Source organism: Gobius niger, assembly GCF_951799975.1.
Source record: "Gobius niger genome assembly, chromosome: 9".
Classification (NCBI taxonomy): domain Eukaryota; kingdom Metazoa; phylum Chordata; class Actinopteri; order Gobiiformes; family Gobiidae; genus Gobius; species Gobius niger.
The window spans coordinates 14,699,192-14,720,309 of record NC_136860.1 but is presented as its reverse complement, the minus strand read 5'-3'; the positions used below and the strand labels follow the sequence as shown (position 1 = coordinate 14,720,309).

General features: G+C 40.3%; 1 protein-coding gene across 7 annotated transcripts in view; it reads right to left on the bottom strand.

Moving 5' to 3' along the window:
- Positions 1-21,118, bottom strand: part of cobll1b (cordon-bleu WH2 repeat protein-like 1b) — a 50,001-nt gene that overhangs the window by 4,935 nt on the left and 23,948 nt on the right. For all 7 annotated transcript variants that reach the window (XM_079562860.1, XM_079562861.1, XM_079562862.1 and 4 more), the window contains exons 3-9: positions 11,284-11,478; positions 7,962-8,166; positions 7,660-7,885; positions 5,841-5,891; positions 5,659-5,756; positions 4,543-4,782; positions 3,881-4,007 (exon numbers count right to left, since the gene is read on the bottom strand). In XM_079562860.1, coding sequence (XP_079418986.1) covers positions 3,881-4,007; positions 4,543-4,782; positions 5,659-5,756; positions 5,841-5,891; positions 7,660-7,885; positions 7,962-8,166; positions 11,284-11,478 — 1,142 coding nt within the window. The remainder of the gene's footprint in view (positions 1-3,880; positions 4,008-4,542; positions 4,783-5,658; positions 5,757-5,840; positions 5,892-7,659; positions 7,886-7,961; positions 8,167-11,283; positions 11,479-21,118) is intronic.

Sequence of the window (21,118 nt, the reverse complement as noted above, 5' to 3'; positions counted from 1 at the left end):
CCTCACAGACTATCACTTTAATGATCAGGTTATTCTATCAATGGATTTTTTCCCACTCTTCTGATGGCATGAGCACAACCCAAAATGACAATGCCAGGATTCATCGGGCTACGATTGCAAAAGAGTGGTTCAGAGACACCATTTTCACACATGGATGGGCCACAGAGTGATGATACGCAGCACCAATAAAAATCTTATTGTATAAATTAATGCATCACTGGACGGACATAAATCGTGTGACATTGCGGAAGCTTATCAAAACAATGCCGCAGTGAATGAGTGCTGTAAATCCAAGCTAAAGGCTGTTCAACAGAATACTTTTGAATGATTGTTTTCTTTTTGGTGACTAATACGCTGTCGCCAAGAACAAGAGCTGACTGAGTTTGGAAAAAATGTCCAAGTTATTTTTATGTGACAATTGCACATATGTTTTTTGTGGCACTACATGAGTTAGGCCTACACTGCAAAAAGTAATCTGGAAGTGAGTCAAAAAATGTTTACACTTAAATTAAAAGTGACACAGATTTCAAAGAAAAGAATAAGTCCCGCCCCCCTCTCCTTTTGATTGGACCTGACAGGCCGCTTCACAGGAAAGCTCGTCTTCAGTGGTCAAAAGGATGGGTTTCTCAAGAAATTCAGAAAAATATCCTTATCAAATATTACTTACGTTACTTTAAACTTACTCCAGGATCAACTGTTTGGAAGGTTTTCACTGCTGACGGACTCTCTCACCAGAAAACCTCCAAACAATTGATCCTGGAGCGTCCTAGAAACCACTGTGATGGAAAGTAAAGGCGCCATGCTGACCACTCAGGCTCCGGGTTACTACAAGGTCAAATATGCACAAATGTCAACTTTTTTTGTCCCATAAAAAGTTTCGCAATGCACCTTTAAGATGAGTTACTCAAGTGTGTGTCCATTCACACACACATTCAGATATACTAGAGTACAAAAACAAGCCTGTACATCAGGGCCATGAGCGAGTCCCAGATTGATCCTCTGACTTTTATCATTTATTAAAAACATGCAACTTTTTCCTATGATTGATACTTACTACACGCATCAAATGAAGTAACAAGGATCATAACATTAAATAAACTAACAAGAACCCTGCAATATACCGTCGAGTACAATCAAAATTCCTTTCATTGTCACTTCAAAAGATACAGATCACAAAGAGTAGGAAGCCAGACAAAAAAAAGTTTCAAGGCTATTGAAACTAAACTATGCATTCCTTACAGTCTGTGTGCTGAGAAAACACAGGAAGTGAGGTCTTTCTAATACTGCAATTAGAGTGAGAACTGTGCTGTATGGTTTAAAAATCAATCAGTTCATTATGCACATGTTTTGTTCAAAAGCACAAACATTGCGGGTAATCGACGTATTGTGCGGAGCTAACTCTTGTGCATGAAGTCCCAGAAACACTGACTAATACCAGCAGTGCTTACAGCTTAGTTTCCAACTTCGCATTGGTCTTTGAAATTGTCCCGGGGAGGCAACCAGGATATCATACACACACTAAATGATTTCCTTACTTTGTGAACCACAATGTTCTTTTTTTTTGCTTTAAGCCAGCAGCATGTATCTAATGATCTCAATAAGGCAAAAATGTTCCCCAAAATGAATCACGCCACTTCATTGGTGATCCTGACCACATACTTAACCCAGGGTGTTACTTCATTATTTCCAGAGAGCACTGGCTTTGACTTAAAATACTTTGGTACACACACGCGCGGGTGGAGTTTTCCTCTTAGCACAATACTGTAAGAGGTGTTATGTATTTGGGAACAAAGGCAGGAAAGCGTGTCAAAGGGAGATTTTCACGACAATAAGAAGGAACAAGAGAGGTGCGAGAAGTTGATGTGTGTTTAAAATCGTCAAAGCATTCGATGATTAGAGGCCACGATACTGAAAGTTGGTCACTATAAGAGTTTGAGAAGGGGATAAATGGAAAAAAAAATCACTTAAAGCAGTACTAAGTAACGTGTTTACCTTAATAAATCCTTTTCGTAGTCCCTGTGGGGGTAATACAAGTGTTTATGGGATGATTGGAGGGTCTTTCATCTCCCCCTGGTGTCTCTGGCCAGAAAACCATGTTTGCAACTTGACTGCCACCGGTGCGGAGAAAGCAATACACACTAATGTAATCACGAAGAAGAAGCTAACATGCTAACGGGCAAAGCTAACTGCGGGCTAACGTCACTTTAAACAGTATTTACAGCCAAGTTTGAGTGAAAAAAAATATTTCCATTGTATAATTGGATGCACAGTAACCCTCTCTCCCTTCACCTTTCCTGTCAGCGTAGTATTTGCTCTCCAAGACAAAATTAATAAGTAAAAAAATCGTAACTTGCTACTACACCTGCAGTTGCGCTTATGGCCTCTAGGGGGAAGAGTTACTTAGTACTGCTTTAACACACTTTATAACAAGGTCCAAATGTTGCAGACGGAAGTTTCAATACAAACTATTGCTTTTTCAGTAAATAGTGCTTTGTGTTCAGAACGCTGAAATGTTTTGCTTTGTGTAGCATTTCTCGCCGCAAAAACAGAAGCATTCATGTAATAATTTCATTATTGAAATGTATCGTTATGCTACCTTATTGCTTTATAAAGAACTAGGGCAGGGACTTTTTAATTTAATTCAGGGTTATATAATTACATAAGGTTAAAGGCGATTAAAAGTATTAATCGATATGAATCCCACTTTACTTTAGCGGCACAGACACTTTTTCTCTTTCCTTTTTCCTCAATGACGTCGCTTAGAGATGAACACGGCGTAAAGCCAACAACTGTTTTACTGTCAAATTTTGTGTATTCACGCAGTTAAGTGCCGACATAAACTTGTATAAAAAGATCATTCTCCAAACTAAATCAAACTGCGATTGTCTTTGATTTATCTCCACGAAAATAAGTTCACATGTAGAAAAATACAAAGAAGCATCTCAAATACACCTCTGAAAAGTAAATACAACCCCTAAATAAATGATGCTTAATTGCTATTAATAAATCCCATCACTTATAAGAACACAATCATTTTTGCTTATATTCCCACTATATATTTATTTATTTATTTAATTAAATTGGCCACTTAATCTCTTAACCCCCACCTGAACCAAGCACATTTTCTCCAGTTTGGCTTTAACCAAATCTAAATATTCTTTAAAAAAAAAACCCATCAAAATGGCAATGATAAAGGCCACAAAAAAGTGACAAAACGCAACAAATAAGTGACAAATAAAGCGACAAAAAGAGGGAATACAAGAACGACAGAAACGTGCCAGAAAAGCAACAATGCGACAAAAAAAGTAACTGAAGAGCGACAAAAATGTGTCAAAATATATATATATATATGAACGACAAAAAAAAACTAGATACGTGTGACAAAAACAGCGGTGACAACGCGACAAAAAGGTTAGGATCAGTTTTGTCGACCTTAGCTTTCAAATGAGGCTGTTGTTCTCCAGTCGAGAAGCTTCTGGATTTGGGTAAAGCTGAACTGAAGAAAATGCACTCGGTTAATGGGGGGGTAAGAAGTTAACTGATGTGAAAGCTATGATCACCGTCAAACACCGTAATATTTTGAAAACATGAAAACCTGTCACATGCGCTTTAATAGAAATCTTAGTTTTTGAGGGGGGGCGTGTTGCTCTAAACGTAAATAGAAAATACCTCCAGAAACGTGATTCCTCACCACCTGGGATTGGTAAATATTGGGGAGAAATAGTATTACAGTTTATAAAGACGGCCACTAGATGGCACAAGCACTGAATTAAACGGTTGACAGTAATAAGCTTCCCCCATCGGCAATGTGTGCATACCACATTAATACAGAAAACCCTTGTGGGAGTGCAACAAGTCCTCAGAACCTGAGCATCCATACCTTGCAGCTCGTCTGGAGAGAGAGTTTCGGGAGCTACAGCGCTGTGGGAAGTGGGAGGTGGGGGAGCTTTCCGTTTGGTCCTCTTCAGGGAAGAATCAGTGGAGGAGCCGCGGCTAAAGGCAGGGGTCTACACAACAGAGTAATGATAATGATGTGAATTATACAAACATGAGCACCAACACATGAGGCTAAGGCTTCATTTAAGGACTGGCAAGAGGTCACAGAAGGTTGGATAACATCAGATAGTGCTTCACTTCAATGCTTTTACAGATGAACCCATCACATCACTGTTGAAGGCTTTAAGCTAAAATTGTTCAAATCTTAGTTTATAGAACAGTTTAGTTATTTATCCAAATCAATCAAAATCAGTGGTTTAATATGAAGATGCAAAGTTTTCAACAAGTCAAGTCAGTAGTGTCAATAAAGTGCTAACACTAGTATAATATTGTATAGTAGAATAATAACAGAGTAACAGTAGAATTATTACTAATATCCAATTCCAATCTTACCAAGAGAGTTCCCTCTGCTGCAGCCAAACAGACATGTCAAAGGAGGAAAAGCAAACCATTTCATATCTTTCAAAAGTTTGCTAGAATAATAGACAATTCTCTATTTCAAAAGAGTTTGAATCCCTACAATGTGACTAAGCCGTGTCCACTCACCTGATCAGTGCTGTCCAGTCTGGCACAGGGCTCAGAGTAGAGCCTGTGTCGGGGGCTGAAGTCGGATGGAACGCTCATTTGGGACACCAGGATGGGCGGCTGAGGCGCTCGTCTCTTCTTTGGCGCGTCGCCGGGTGACCCGAACGGAGAGGAGTGGGTGCTGGGCAGGGCCATGCTGAGAGGACGCGGTCGGCTGTGGGCGAGCACTGGAGACGAAGGGGCACTGGCAGCAGTGGTGGCCTGGAGGAGGACAAACAGCCAGCAACGGGACAGCGATAAGAGACGGATTTCCAAACAGGCAACCAATGGTAACGGTAAGCACACAAACCTCCCTTTGCTAGAATCAATAGGTCGGTGCTTGAACGAGATAATGTCATAATCTTAGATGGAGGGCAAGGGTCAACTCTGCTTTTTAGTCGAACTGCAACAGCCAGGGTTTTTTTTTAAGGACACATTTGTTAAAATCTGAAGAATTTACAAATGTTGAACCTCACACAGGCTCTAATGTCGCATTTGCAGTGGCATTGTTTTAATAAGCATCTGCAATGTCAAAAGATCAGTGTCCAGCACATCCCAAAGATTCTCAATGGGGTTAAGATCTAGACTCTGTGGGCCGATCATGTCTCATGCTCCCTGAAGCACTCTTTCACACTGTGAGCCTGATTAATCCAGGCATTGTCGTCTCTGAATCAGGGAAGAAGAAATCCATTAATGGAAAACCCTGGTCATTCAGGATGTCCAGGTAGTCTGAACCTAGACTTGACCAAGTCTTCTGGTCAGGCAGTGTCATTTGTGGCTAATGTTCAGCTTCACAAACTCACTATCCACTTATTTTCATGCTGCAATTGAATAATATAAGACTGATGCCTCTATTATGCATAGCTAATGTTAAAAAGATACAAATAATTGATTAGAAAAGATGTGGAACTTTGTGCTATTTTGTGTCTAACCAGGATAGGCCCAAGAATAACACTCCATTTTAAACTATTCATGGGCTTTATGGGGAGGTTAGCGTTCTCGCCTCACAGCAAGAAGGTCCAACCAACCCAACCAGGCTAAAGTGCTATAATGCTACAATATATAAACATATTCTTATTTGTAGATGTGATCTTTTACCTGGTCCGGTTTGCTCTTCTTGCTCTTCCTGAACATGCTGAAGAGGCCTTTGTTTTCTTTCTCCTTCTGGATTTTATCTTTGCTCGGTGTGACTAATCCTTCAAAACAAAAAAACATAACATTGTAAGATAATATCAGTGGGAATTATGGGATGATCCTTTCGAATAATTTACAAACAGTACCTGGATAAGAGGGGGAGGAGGGGGAGGACGGGCACACCGGAGAGGCAGGCACTAAGAAACAGCACAAGTTTTAAAAAAAATCATTTAAATTCGTATAACGTTTTTGGTCAAACTTAACTATCCACAAAGAGTTTTCATTTGTCAGGTTAAGGCGAGACACTGCAGGTGAGTAGAGATCTGTATTTGAAACTTTGGAAACACTTTATATTGTGGTGTGTTTGTTAAGTATTAATAAGGTATTAATAAGCATTAATAATATGCTTGTAAAGTACTATCACACTGCTTTTTATACTTTTATCTGCTTACATACTAATAGGCCATTAATAACCAGCTTATTCATAGCCAACCCTTAAAGGGGCAAGATGCAAGTTGGCCATTTTATGCTCACTACTGCCACCTCAGGCCTTACGTGTAACTGCAGTCTCTATATTAAGCTTGTGCATGACGGAACTTCGGACCCGAAGCAACAACTTTTTGACAGTGCAGGATTTTAGAGGCAGTTGTGGTGAACAGGTCTGGGCTCATTCTACACCTTAGGACAGTGTTGGAACATGTAGGGGGAGGAAAATACTTAATTTTAACATTTTTAAACTCCGTATAGTCCCTTTAACCTAACCCTTACCTGAACCCTTACTCTGAAATGATTACTAATGCTTGTTACCACTTAATGAGCACACCTTAATCTAAAGCCATACCAAAACTTTTCCTGTAGATTACAGATACAAATATGAGGGAAAAAGGTTTGGTGTTCTTTTATGTTATATAAAATGGCCAGAGATGTATATATTTTCAGCAACAACATTTAAATAATGAATATTACATTTATGATGTTATTTTGTTGAAACATTAGTTACAAACAAATGTTTCAGAGGATGCTTTGGAAATCTTGTTATTGAATACGCGAGTTATACGTGGAAATTTCGAAGCACAATGAATCAGGCAGGGTTTAGATACTAAAATATCTCTCAGAATTGTTTTCTTTTTTTAAATAATATATTAATTAAGTTAAAGGCACCCTGCGAAGAATTTTACCCAATACATTAAATTGAAATACAAGCATTTATTTTATGACAAATATTTTCGTAATTGAAAAATACCTCATAAATGCACAAACAAACATGTGCCTTTGCTGTGAGTGGCTCAGCTCTCCTAAGACATGACTGTAACTTTACCGGGAGTGGGTACGTCTCCAACTCGTCTCCATGGAGATGTGACTAACGTCAGCAGAGTTTGAGGTTTTAATATGTTAAGTTCATCCAAATCCATTCTTTGATTACCCACTGCAGTAATAGAATTTTCTGTGTTGAACTGGTTATTAGGAGCATATTTTTTATTGGTGGCAACAGTATAGTTCAAAATGTTACGGTGTGCCTTTAAGTTAAGTACAAAACTGGAAAGTTTGGAGTCTGTAGGAGCTGTTAGTGGAGATATTGTTGTAATAGCGAAATGAAAACCTCATTTTGCCCATAATTGAATTACAGCATCATCGCGCTCGCCTTTTGTACAACATGTGGATATCAAACATCAATCATTGTATTTGTGAATGAATATGCATGTGACAGACGAGGAATCGCTGTGATGTTGTACTTATTTCTGGGAACTCTTTGGCTTAGAACCAAGATGGGGAAAAAGGGAAAAAAGTAACTCAAAAATCTATGTTTTCACCTGCTACGTCTCGCCTTAAATGCCCAGCCCTATTCACTACAACCGTTACTTTTTGCTTTGACATGAAGTAGATAATCATTCAAACCTCCTGATGCCTAACCTTAAATCCACCTTTTGGCCCCACAACCCTTTGTAGCCCTGATTTAGTGCTTACGTTGCGTGTCTCGAGCGTAGACCTCTCTTATTGCATAATCATTAAGAGACGCAGACAGGTCCAGAGGGCCCAGTGATTTGACATCTTTCAGCAGAATGGTGCGCTCCACTTCGAATTCACATTTTTCGCAGATGGCCGGCAGGAGCTCGGCCAGCGGGACGCGCGGGTTCACTCTCAGGATGGTTTTCTGCGTCTGCTTATAGTTTATCACCATGCGGACGGTTGCCTAAGAAAAGATATACGGAGGCATTAAAAATCGATGTAGCAACCTGAGCAGTAGCAGCATGAAATATCGGGAGTACCTCGGGCATCTGGGGGCCCGTTTTCTTGTTTTTGTCTTCTCCTTTGGGTTTGATGATGATCTTTTCGGCGTCCAGGGTCCCGATGAGTGCGTTGGGCTTGAGCTTGATGTTGTTCCGATTAGTGGTGACCAGTTCCAAGGTATGGCCAGAAGGGTTGAGGTGGTATTTTGCACAAAGCGTCACTAATAAGTCCATGAGGGGCTTGCTGTCGAGAGAAATAAAAGACGACGACATTTGTTATTCAATTCACGACGAAAACCTATACGGATAATGGATCTTCAGTGCTATGAGGTTCCTACGCCCATGCATAAATAATTTTAAAGTATGTTTCCAGATTTTTGGTGATAGCATTTTCACATGGACATAAAGTTTAAAGGCCAGTCGTTCATTTTTTTTTTTTACTTTCTTTTATTGAAACGATAAATGATAAATGTATTAGTATAAACCGGACAGAAGCCAAAGAAAAAGAAAGATTTGCAACCTTTTTTTTTAATTAGGAAAAGATTCAAAAGTAAAATTGATCAGGGCTGCATTATAAGTAAAAAAAAATCCATCTTTTGGGTACCTTAGTATTGATATTTTATTGTTTTTACTGTCTTTAGGGAGACCACATCTGTGATCAATATATCCTATCAGCAATATATCATTATTACGGAGTACGTGACAATACAGGTATCGTATCTTGGCATCTGTATCGTCATATGCTAATAAGCTTGTCTAACCATAGTGACGCATCTCCACATGCACTCGAACTACTCCAATAAAAGGCTTTAAACTCCATGCTGAGCTTATTCAGCATAATAAAATACCTCCATTTGTGTACCTACAAGATCCCTTTTTCTTAAAATTTGGAATATATCTTGTATTATGGACATCGCAATACACTTAAGAACTGTTAAGCTTTATTGCAATGCTTTACATGCAAGAAAAAACAAGCTGCTGGTCAGTTGTGTAACTCCTAGGCTCTCTTTCAAGAATCGGAAAATGCATGGGAACCTTTTATCAAATCTGATGCAGTCGGTTTTGGAATGAGAATTCAATGCCTAATCTACTCTTACCCGATTGCTCTCAGCTGTTTCCCAAGAGGCCAAAGTACGTCACACAGCTAAAAATGAGAGTTTGCTAACTGTATGCACTGCGCAGTGAGAAGGATAATGATATCTTAGGTAAACCCTCTGTATGGAAAGCCTAAGCCGTCTGAGTAACTCTGTTTGCAAAACGTTGACACAGTATTAGGGTAGTTCAGCTCAATGTGTTGGAAAGTGTGATGGCATAGGTAAAAGTCACTTAATCTTTGGTTTACACAATCTAATTTGCATCATGTAAACATATTTCACCTCCGTCTTCACTTCTTGTCGAGGCGGGTCCAAGCATTACAGATATTAGACATTAGCCTCTTTACATTATCACTGGTTTCCTTGGACGTTTCTAGCCCTTTGAATTTCAATTTGTCACTAAATCCATTTGATGTATTGAAACTGATTGAAACTGAAGCCTAAATTTCACCAAGAGGACTATTTTTCCAACCTCTTTCCAAACTCCTGTCACCAGTCTGCTGCTGCCCATGTACTGCAGCCAACTATATCTTTGCTTCGATTTTTTTTGGGGCCCTTTTAACAGCCACCCAGCCCAATTTGCATCTTCACCAATCTCAAAAAAATGCAAATAATCTCTTCTCCTTCGTCATATCTGTCACCGACGGCAAACGTCCTCATCCCCATCTCCATGATGACAGCAGCAGATCTCTCAGCTGCTCCACCTCCTCCTTTTCACCGGCACCATCACCCGATATTCTCCTTGACAAATCTATCATGGTGTCCTTTCATCGCATTCCTGATGTTTTCTGCCTAGCGTTGCACCTCACACATACAGCAAACAGCCAGTAAGAGAGGCAAACCATAGTAGCTTTACAGTCGCCCCTCAAAATCTGGTTTGATTGAATTAGCTTATCAGGATCATTTGTAAACCTTACAGCTAAATTTCAGCCTATTGTTATTTATCGTACGTAGTGTGACCATACAGTATTGGTTATTGATACAGCGTGGGTTGCGTCCACCTTGTCCCATATAGTTCATAATTGCGGCCCATATTTGTGACCCCATATTATTCTTATTATATTATTGCTCCGCCCACTCGGTCGCATGTGACGGTAGGTGGCGTTAACCAATATGCTAATGTGGCTATGCTAGTTCCGTTAACATGAAGTTGCAAGCGCCTGTACGATCATTTAGCTTAAACAAATTTGGCTAATTACACGTGTTTATAAAGGTTAGCATGTTTGCCTTGATGCTAAAGGCTAACATTGATTTGATGAGTTTAAATTGAAATATAATGCCATGAACAAATCTGCTTTTAAATAAGTGTTCGGTTCATAGTTTTTCTTTTATTTTGGGTTACTTTGTATTCATGTTTTTACTGTGCTAGCCTTTAGCTTCAAACTTGCTAACCTTTATAAATACAGACCTCTCCAGCCGCCAAGGCATTTACATCCTACATTCAAGTTGTTAACCTCCTAACCCCTGCCATTTTCTCCAGTTCAGCTTTACCCAAATCTAAAAGGTCACAGTCTATAGGCCAGTGTAACACCTCATTTGAAAGCTGAGACCTACAAAACTGATCGAGGCTGATCTTTTACCTCACGTTGTAGTTCGCATCCATTGCTTTTTTGTTTTGTCATTTTTCATCCCGGCCTTTTTCCTGTTGCTCTTTTGTGGGGTTTTGTTGCATTTCTGTTGCTTTTTAAATCATTTTTTGTATCACTTTTTGGTTGTGTTTTTGTCACTTTTTGTTTCTCTTTTGTGGCTTTCGTCACATTTGTGTCAATTTTTAATTGCTATTTCATTCCTGTTTTCGTCTTATTTTTGTTGCCATTTTGACACTTTTTTTCAAGAAGCTTTTAGCTTTGAGTAAAGCCAAACTGGGGAAAATGTGTTCAGTTCAGATGGAGGTTAAGAGGTCAAAACATATGATTTTTCAAATGGGTCTAAGTTCATCTTCAGGACATAATGGTGCTCGCAACTTAAGGTTAGCGTAACTAGCGTAGCCACTTCGTGCAACGAGACAGTTAGCCATAAGTAGAAGAAATATCATAATCAATGGGAAACATCTGTCAAGCCCATTGCATCAACCTTGATACGTGTAGCGCTTTATGGAAAATACTGCCTATACATTTAAATGCACTTCATGAGTCATGACTTAATCACATATCAACTCAATGACGCAGTGATATTATGGCCCCTAATGAGCAAAGCCATCCCTGTACAATAAACGTTAATGTCTTGACTCTATCCTGCTGCGCCAGAATGCATTTCATTTTATCTACCTGCCGTGAACCGTTGTCATCTTTTCCACTCCTCCAGGCAAAACCACGACCAGGTTGAGTTCTGTGTCGATCAGGTTGTCCTTGAGGTCCATGCTGAGGGTGGTGGGGGGGTTTCCGGGGTACCACTGGGCCAGTCCTGGGGAATTCAGCTTGTCCGGTCCGGGGGGTGATGGGGCTTTGCTTTTAGTGGACACCCTGCAAGTGGAGAAGAAAGACAGTGAGTGAATCTTTTTTTTTATGCTCCAAAGACAGACAGTACATTGAATGAGTTATAGTTCCTGTGCGCTAACTAGAATTCTTAAACAGGGGGAATCTGGTAACCGTCTCAAGCACGTCTTTTTCACCATCTTATCCTTTGTTGGTTAGAAAATGCAATATTGATATAAAACGACTGGAACACAATGAGGTTTCTGATTCATGCGCAGCTGTTTCAATAACAGCCCGTGTTGAAGCTGTAGCGAATGATTTTACTTCACTTTGAAATATTTAAGCTTAGCAAGAGATCGAGAAGTGAGGAAGGCATTTTCTGGATATGTAAAAACTCAGAGGAAGCTTTTTTGAAGGCGCTACTATGAATAGCCTTTGGAGAAGATTCAAAGAGTACTCAAAGATGCGCAATGGGTCTAAACACAACTCCAGGTATGTTTTTGATGAGAGAACAACATTGTAACATTGTAAAAAGCTCTAAATAGTCGTTTTCTTAATACCCCCCTCCTTTTAAAGACAAATACAGTATTTCTCAAACTGTATTATCAAACATAAGCTTTTCATTTTCTTTTCAGCAGAGCTCAGTCGCAAACTGCACATCTACCAAGTTTGACGGTTGGTGGTTCGATCCCAGCAGATCCCAATTCATACGGTCATTGTGTCCTTTGGCAAGACACTTCCCCCGTAAGGGAATTTATATTTTATGCCTTTAAGAGTTAACCAATGCCATCTGCTGCTTCCGAAGGCTCCCACTTTGCTGTGATTGTTTCCATCTGTCACTCACTCAGACCAGACTGACCAATGGGATGAGTCAGTGAGTGGAGAAGAGTGTCTGTATTTGAGCTTAGATTTGCAATAAATAAAAACATTGAATCATGATTTTCATTATCATGTCACCCTTTCATACTCGCCATGTATTGTATACAAAATGTAGCAAATGGAAATGAGCCCACAGCGTCACAGAGTCTCATATTTCATTGCATGCACTGTCCCTATGCCATTCTGTACAATTGGTCCCTCTAGAAGTTATATAAAATGATTGCCTTGCTCCAAGTTAAAGGCACACTGCATAACATTTTTGACTGTACATAAAACTTGCTCTCAATGACCAGCTCGACACAGGAAATGCAGTTTTTGCAGTGAATAATCAAAGAATGGATCTGGATGAGGACCTAACCTGTTTAACTCTCAATTCTACAGACTTTAGTGGACATCTCCATGGAAACGAGCTGGAGACGTATCCACTCCCAGTTAAGCTATAGTCATGTTTTAGCAGAGGCGAGCCGCTCATCGCAAAAGCACATGTTTGTTTGAGGTATTTTCCAACGCTGAAAATATCTATCATAAAATAAATGCTTGTATTTCAATTTGTCTTTATTGGCTGAAATCTCACGCGGTGTGGCTTTAATGTATTGCATTTCTCGTGAGATACTGTTCAGATATACGTGACGTTTCTGAACAATCCTGTGCGATTTTCACATCAGGCCTTGTTCTTGGGCAAAGCTAATGCACTGTAATGAAAAGTCATTAAAAACGTCATGGTAAAAACCTAACTTGTAACAAACAGCGTATTCTGCAGACATGAACAGCTCGGAGGCTATTAGATCAAAGCACTCAAGTCCATTTGCAACCGAGTCACAAGACAGCGCAGTGGGTCGATTACCCCGGGCGCAGGCTGTGAATGGAGAGAGGCATGTGAGAGACAGCGGACACAGGACATGACTGCTGCAATTATGGACAAATCACTCACTCCGAGTCTTCCTTTGCGTGCAAGTTCTGCGCTGCACAAAACGCACCGTTTCATTGCTTCAACTAATGTGGTTTTCACATATCATTAGTGACGATAAACTGTCAAAACACAGAGCATCCGCATCATATGATTTGCAAATAGAGGCAGAACAAACATAAAACTGAAAAGTGATGTTGGAAAATATTTGCACCATTCTGACTACGGCCAAGGTTGAACTTGACGATTTTGCGAAAGTATTAAAGTACAAATGATAAAGCACAAATTAAACAAAAGAGGAGAGGAGAATTGTTTTCACAACAGAGTCCGGATCTTAACCGCATTGAGAGTCTTTGGGATGTGCTGGAGAAGGCTTTGCACTGTGGTCACACTCTCCCATCATCAATACAAGATCTTTGGTGAAAAACGAATGCAGCACTGGATCTTTTGACACTGTGGAAGCTTTTTGAAGCAATGCCACGGCAAATGTGCTGAAATCAAAGCGAAAGCCGGTCCAACCAAAACACTACAGCGCGTGACCTTTTCAGGAAGTGAACCAAAAAAAAGGATCTGTTCAAATAATTCAAATTCTCAAAATAGCTTCTCACACATTCAGTCTATTATCAAAAACATTACCATGCCGTAATAAAGCATGTCTTTTTAGGACTGCATGATATGAAATGATACTAAACCATTTTAACACAGTATGTTCCAGGGGCGGACTGGCCATATGTCCATTCTGGAAGAGCACAGAAGGGCCACTGGCTCTAGGGCCACCGGTCCCACCTCAACCGAGCTTTACCCAAATCTAAAAGCTAAAGAGAAAAGCATCAAAATGGCAAGAAAAAGGGGATGAAAAGTCAACAAAAACGTGAAAAAAACACAACAAAAAATTATAGATAAAATAATTTTAAAAACAACAAAAATATGACAAAAATGTGGCGACGTGACGAAAAGTTTCCATCACTTTTGTAGGTCTTAGCTTTCAAATGAGGCGTTACATTGATGCTCTCCAGTCGAGAAGCCTTTAGATTTGGGTAAAGCCCAGTATAAAAAAACATGAATCTAAAAGGAATTCCGTGGAGTATGGTGTGCCACAAGGTTCAATTTTGGGACCGTTATTATTTATATTAATGATTTTGCTTCTGTTTCTACGACCGCCTTTACTGTTCTTTTTGCTGATGATACCAATCAAAAAAATAATAATAAAAAGCCGAACTGCACTCGTTAATGTTGGCAAGAGGTTAAAATATGTATTTGTGGAAGTGCACAATTACGCTAATTTGGGCCAGGGCTGTTTTTCAGTCCCAGTCCGCCCCTGGTATGTTCTAATAACTACATAAAACTAAATCCGAACCAAAACCAGGCTAAAATAGTACTAAATTTGTAAAATCATGAACTGAACATTTGCACATTTTTAAGGCTATTGAATCTATATCAATATTATATTGACTTAACTGTAGCCCCAGTCTGTTTGTTTTTGTACTTCACTAAGTTAAATCACAAGAGTTCATTCATCTCTATAGGCTTTTAACGTCTTCTTCAACACCCCCCAAATCCTAATAAAGAGCCGCCTGTTGATTCCGTCCGGTAAAAATTAGCGCCTGCACCGGTTCCAGCTCATGCAGTGGGCCGGTGTCCTTTTGCGGCGGTGTTGCCCTCAAGTGCGGTCTGTAAAGTCTCACGTGGGGTAGAGCTTATTCAAACACAGGAATCTCAGCAATGCAAGGTCACAGTCTCCTCGGAGGCACGTCTAGCACCACGTTATTAGTCCCGCTCTGGAGGCAGCTGTCCTTATGCTCTGGCTCATACATAAACACATGGATTAGCACACAGACATACCACACTGCTGTACTCAATCTCAATATTCTGTGTTGTTGTTGTTTTCTCTGGTGGAGATAAATGGCCTTGCATCTTTTCTTTCCATTGAGGACCACAAAGTAATTCTATTTATTTACGTATCAAAGTCATGCGGTGAATAGGGCTGCACAATATGAGAAAAATTGAGATGCTCGATAACTAATGACTTTTGCAATGACCGCATTATTTCAACACAGTACATTACATTAAATTTACAATACACCAATTGTTTTTTTTAATCAAAATGTACCAAAACAAGGCTAACATGGAACTAAATTAGGAAAGTCATGACTAAAACACTTAGCATAAGCACATTTTAGGCTACCATTAGATGGCAGACCTCAGTGATTTCATATTGCAGCTGCTACTTAGTGAATTTAGTGAAAACACTTTATACTTAAAGGGACTATACAGAGTTTAAAAATGTTAAAATTAAGTACTGGCCCCTTTAACAGATGATGCAAGCCTTGTTAGTGACTATTTCAAAAGGATTTAAAGGGTCTAGATGCAAGATCGCCATTTTATACTCACTACTGCCACCTCAGGTCATACGTGTAACTGCACCTTCTATATTAAGCTCGTGCATGACGGCACTTCGGACCCGAAGTAACACCTTTTTGAGTGACAGTGCAGGATTTTAGAGGCAGTTGTGGTGAATAAGTCTGGGCTCATTCTACACATTAGGACATTGTTGGAACATGTAGGGGGAGGAAAATACATCATTTTGGCATTTTTAACCTCCGTATAGTCCCTTTAACAGAGATTTTAGTGCGGCTCTTCCTGCCACTGCAACTCATCAAAAAAACATGCTTCTACTTTAGGTCAAATAACCTGCCTGAGCAAAATAAAAGTCGGCACCTGGATTTAATGAACTGAGAGCTGACCACCTGAACATGCTGGATTTATCCTGAAGTTAATCCACCTATCCACCGATTTCCTCTTCCCTGACGGCACAGGCATGTTCCAAGATGACAATGCCAGGATTCACATCGCGAAAGAGTGGTTCAGGGAGCATGAGATATCATTTTCACACAAGGGTGGGGAAGCACGGTGGCGCAGTGGTTAGCCCTTGTGCTTCTCAGGTAGAAGGTCCCGGGTTCCATTCCCACCTGTGTGGAGTTTGCATTTTCTCCCCATGTCTGCGTAGATTTCCGCCGGGTACTCTGGTTTCCACTACCACTAAAAACATGTGCAATAGGCCGGGATGAGTTTGAGAGTCTGTTTGAGAGTGTGAGTGTGGGATGCAAATTAGCCCAAGGTGCGGCATGTTTATATGTATGTTCATTCACAGGCACTGCCCCAAACAAAGAAACCAATGGATTGGCCTCCACAGAGTCCAGGTCTAAACCTCTATTAAAAACTTTGGGATGTCCTGGAGAAGGCTGTGCACAGTATTTACATTCTCCCATCATCAATTCAAGATCTTGGTGAAAAATGACTGCAACACTGGATCTTTTGTCATGGCAGGAGCTTATTGAAACATAGCCACAGCAATTACATCAAAGTTACAGCCGGCCATACCATATATGAGGGTTCATTTTTTGTTTGGTTTTCTTTTAAGGGGGGGGGGGGGGGGGGGGGGTCAGTGTCTCATTTTGCGACATTCCATTGTTCGGTCACTTATGGATTTGTGGCTCAAATGTATGACAGTCTACATCCTTCATGGCTGTTGAGGAAGTACAGTAAGCATCGTCAACCCAAAAGGAAAGACTATTTACAGACTATTTAGACTACTACAATTTTCTATTTCTATATCTACAAATTTCTAGCACTACATTTGCAATTATTCATATGCGTATAACAATGTTTTTTTTTTTCTCTTCCATTAATGAGGGATTTACATGCAATTTCCAACCGGATCTGGTTCCAACGTGCTCAGCCAGAACCCTTGAAATACTTGAGTTTGGCTAATTGACAAATGGAATAGCCGGCAGTATTATACGATGGTAATGATGAACAAAAATGCAATAAGAGAAATTAAGCGTCGCTGTTAATCACTCGATAATGAAGTTTTATTGTAAAAACTCACCGCAGACTCGATGTAATTGGATTAGATGCGAGTAGATTAGACCTGGGAGTGAAGGCACGCAAGAGCGGTCAAGACAAACAAACATGTCTTTTGGTTCTTGTAAACCATAAGGAGGTAGCATTTTGTCAATATTTGCACATGGCTTGGATCAAAGTTCAGATAAGAGCTTGATTTGCAGTAGTTCTTAAGCAGCAAATTGTTTAATATCAACAACACTAAGTTCAATTGTATGTTATTTGCATTATGTGATGTGCAGCCAGTAGGTTACAGCAGCTTCACTTACAGGTAAACATGAATCCTTACTTACAGGGTTGACCAAAGCAGATATCCATACCTATTTGTGCTTTCATATAATGTGGTCGTCTTTCTGGAAATATGAAGACAATAAGCTAATAAGGGCGGAGTAACAAAAAGAAAAGAGATGTTTCCAGAGGCCTGACCTCACAGACCCTCTCGATAACATGAAGCTCATTCACACCATGCGATAAAGAAACACAATGTCAGAAGGGGTCTTGTATTCTGCTGCCAACAAAAAGAGATTTGTTTCATCACATTCAACATATTTTGCAATCGGTTCACTTTGCCTCTTCCAGCAAGTTTACTTTGGTACGCCGCCAATCTGAGTGAGGCCAGGACAATGAAATGTGGTATTGATTGGGTATATCTCCGCACTAAACTCTCACAACAAGAGGATGCAAACCCATCTGCCCGGCTGTAGGGCCTGGCACGATACTATACTATTATACTATACTAGTAATACTTAATATCGACTTATTGTTCAATAATATTTATGATCTGTACATTTATTACCATTTTCCCGAAGTCGTTTGTGTTTTATTGAGTCATTGCAACTTGTGTGTTATTGAAGATATGTAAATCAGACTCTTAGAACAAGGGATTACTACAATTTTTGTTTATTAGGTTTCAGTGGCATCAAGTGGTCCTCAATAATATCGTTTATCACAGAATTTTCAAACCTCAATACATCAAACTTACAATGTTGTTATCGTGACAGGCCTACATGGTTGCACATCCTTGCACTAAGAACTTCTGGCAAAGACCTTGCCTCAGATCAGGAGCCACCACTGGTACGGACAGGTTGGTCAAGAGTAAATGAATGGCATTAAAGGATTGGTGAAATGCTACTTACACAACTTAACATTTGATACACTGCCTGACCAAAAACGTTACCCCTGAAAAAAGGTCACACGCTCTAATATTTGGTTGGACCACCTTTAGCTCTGATTGCAGTGCGCTTCGCTGTGGCTTTGTTTCAATAAGCTTCTGCCATGTCAAAAGATCCAGTGTTGCATTCATTCATCACCAAGATCTTGTTTTACTTCATATGTTATATCGGGTTAAAAGCTCGAAAAGACAGTAGCAAAGCTGATGGTCTAGGGTTGGGATTTCCAAAGTGCGGTCAGGAGTGAGGCCATCAAAGCCTCTCTTAAAGCAGTACTAAGTAACTTGTTTGCCTTAATAAATCCTTTTTGTTGTCAAGTGCTAATGGGATGATTGAGGGGGTTTTCATCTCCCCCTGGTGTCTCTGGACAGAAAACCACAATTGCAACGTCGCTGCCACCGAGTTGGAGGCACCAATACGCACTAATCGAATCACGAAGAAGCTGACAGGCTAACGGGCAAAGCTAACTGTGGGCTAGCACCACTTAAACAGTATTTACAGCCAAGTTTGAGTGAAAAAGAATATCTCCATTGTGTAATTGGATGTACAATATCCCTCTCTCCCTTTGTCTTTTCTATCAGCGTAGTGTTTACTCTCACGGACAATTAATAAGTAAAAAAAACGCAACATGCTACGACACCTGCAGTGGCGCTTATGGCCTCTGTGAGCACGAGTTACATAGTACTGCTTTAAAAGATATACATAGCAAAAAATATGTATAATTTTGAAAGGAAAAGTACATGTGTTTGTAAAACATAACAATTTCTTTTATGGAGTGAGTTAATATTATTTGAGGAACCCTGTGAGATCTTTGGTACATCCCCTTTCATCCCCTGTGCTGTCCTCAACAAAGCCGGCATGGCATTACAGATTTCCTAAACTAAACCTTCTGTGAAAAAAAAAAAAAACCTTTGAAATGTTGTCCTACTTAAAATGTTGTGTAGATTTGACTTTTTTTTGTTTTTAGGTGAAAGCTACCCAGAAAAAAAAAAACAATTTGCGATCACATGTGCATCCCTGGCACTCCACATACAACCTTGACAAACGGCCCTCCCTCCCTCCCCCTCTCCTGACTGCCCCGGTGTTTCCTCTACATGACAGAATGACAGTACGCCTTGCTCTTTCTCTTTACCGTATGATCGCGTCTGTCAGCTCCCATGTGCCGGATCATTGAACGGACACGTTTGTGAGCCAGGGAAACCACGTACTGCAGCGCGAATGAGGCGTCAAAAGTCAGGCAGGGACATGTCTCCTTCCTATTCAACCACACAGTCATCTCCTCCCATTGGAATAAACACAGAGGCCCAGACAGCGCCAACAGACGGGGCCAAGTGTGTATGCTCCTGTCACCTGCGCATGAGCGACGACACAGCTGGATAAAGAGAGGCAGCCTTGGACCTTGGTGGGCAGAGTGTCTTTTTCCATTGGCCTGTAATAGACAGCACGCAGTCATATTTGCATAATGGATTTAGGGTTGGGAGGGAAAAGTGGGATTTTATTTGAAGATTGCGAATCAGCTCAGTTGATGAAATCTGGACTTTGTTCTTGACTGAATATAAAAATTTCCTAATGTGTTGGCTGGTCCCCCAAAAGCTCCAGTGCACTAAATTACGTTTTCAGCTTTCTTTCAGGTTGTGCGATACTGCATAGAGGTCGACTGACATGGGTTTTTCTTAGGCCGTTGCCGATATGCATGGCCGATATTGTTGACCGGTATCTTTCACGTGTCTAGTCTATACTCCTGTAAAAACAAATACTTGTCCACTCCAGCTGTGGCCAATTTTGATTGGTGATTCAGCCATTGGCATGCTGCCGTTAGCATTAGCATACTGTTGCTAGCTGCGGCATTTTGCGCGGCTAGCAAAATTAAAGGAGTTTAAAACGAACTCAGCGATTGAATTTTCCAGGTTCTAAGCTTCAAAATGACTGAGGTTTAGTGAAACTTTAACCGACTGTGGTCAAACTTGTAGCTAACCAACTTTCATTGCGTTGTTTCTCTGTTCCCCTGAGGCTTAAAGGAACAGGCCACTGTTTTTCCATACTGAGATATGTTCTTACCTGAGCTTAGACGAGTTGATGTGTACCTGTCTGGTCTTTGTGCGTGCGCTCAGTCATGCAAAAAGACCAAAGATGTTGTTAGCATTTAGCCTCTAATCTCCTCTATGGGGCCAAACGGGGGTAAAGTTAGAAGCGACCAAGCTCTTCCATGTTTCCCTATTTAAATACAGTTATGTGAGAAGTTACAAGATCCAAGTATAGTTACACAAAATTAAAGTAAAGTGAAGATATTACTGTGCGGACGTCGAAGTGCTCCTACAACATACGTAGTACCCCTTTTTTATCCGCTTATAAAATCAACATGTTTAATTTTGTGCATCTGTACTTGGATCGTGTCACTACTAACGTAGCCGTTTTTAAATAGGGAAACGTGGAAGAGCTTGGTCAAATCTAACATCATCCCCGTTTGGCCCCTTAGGAGAGGAGGAGGAGGCTAGATGCTAACAACATCTTTGTTCGTGCGCTCAGCCACACAAAAAGACCAAAGACTAGACAGGTCGTCTAAGCTAATGTAAGGAGAACTCATTTAAAGCCCTGACTTCGCGCTTTCCAATGCAAAAAACAGGAAGTCTCTATCACTTTCGGTCACGAGGAGATATCGCCTTTTATTGGCTCTAGATCTGCTGATAGCCGATATTATAAAGTCCCCAAACATCAACCTGTAATACTCTATGTGAAGAAATTGTGATAGTTGGTAACTGTCTTGAACATTACATGAACAACATTGCTGCTAAAGCCATTTCAACACAGTGCGATTCATTAAATCTAATGA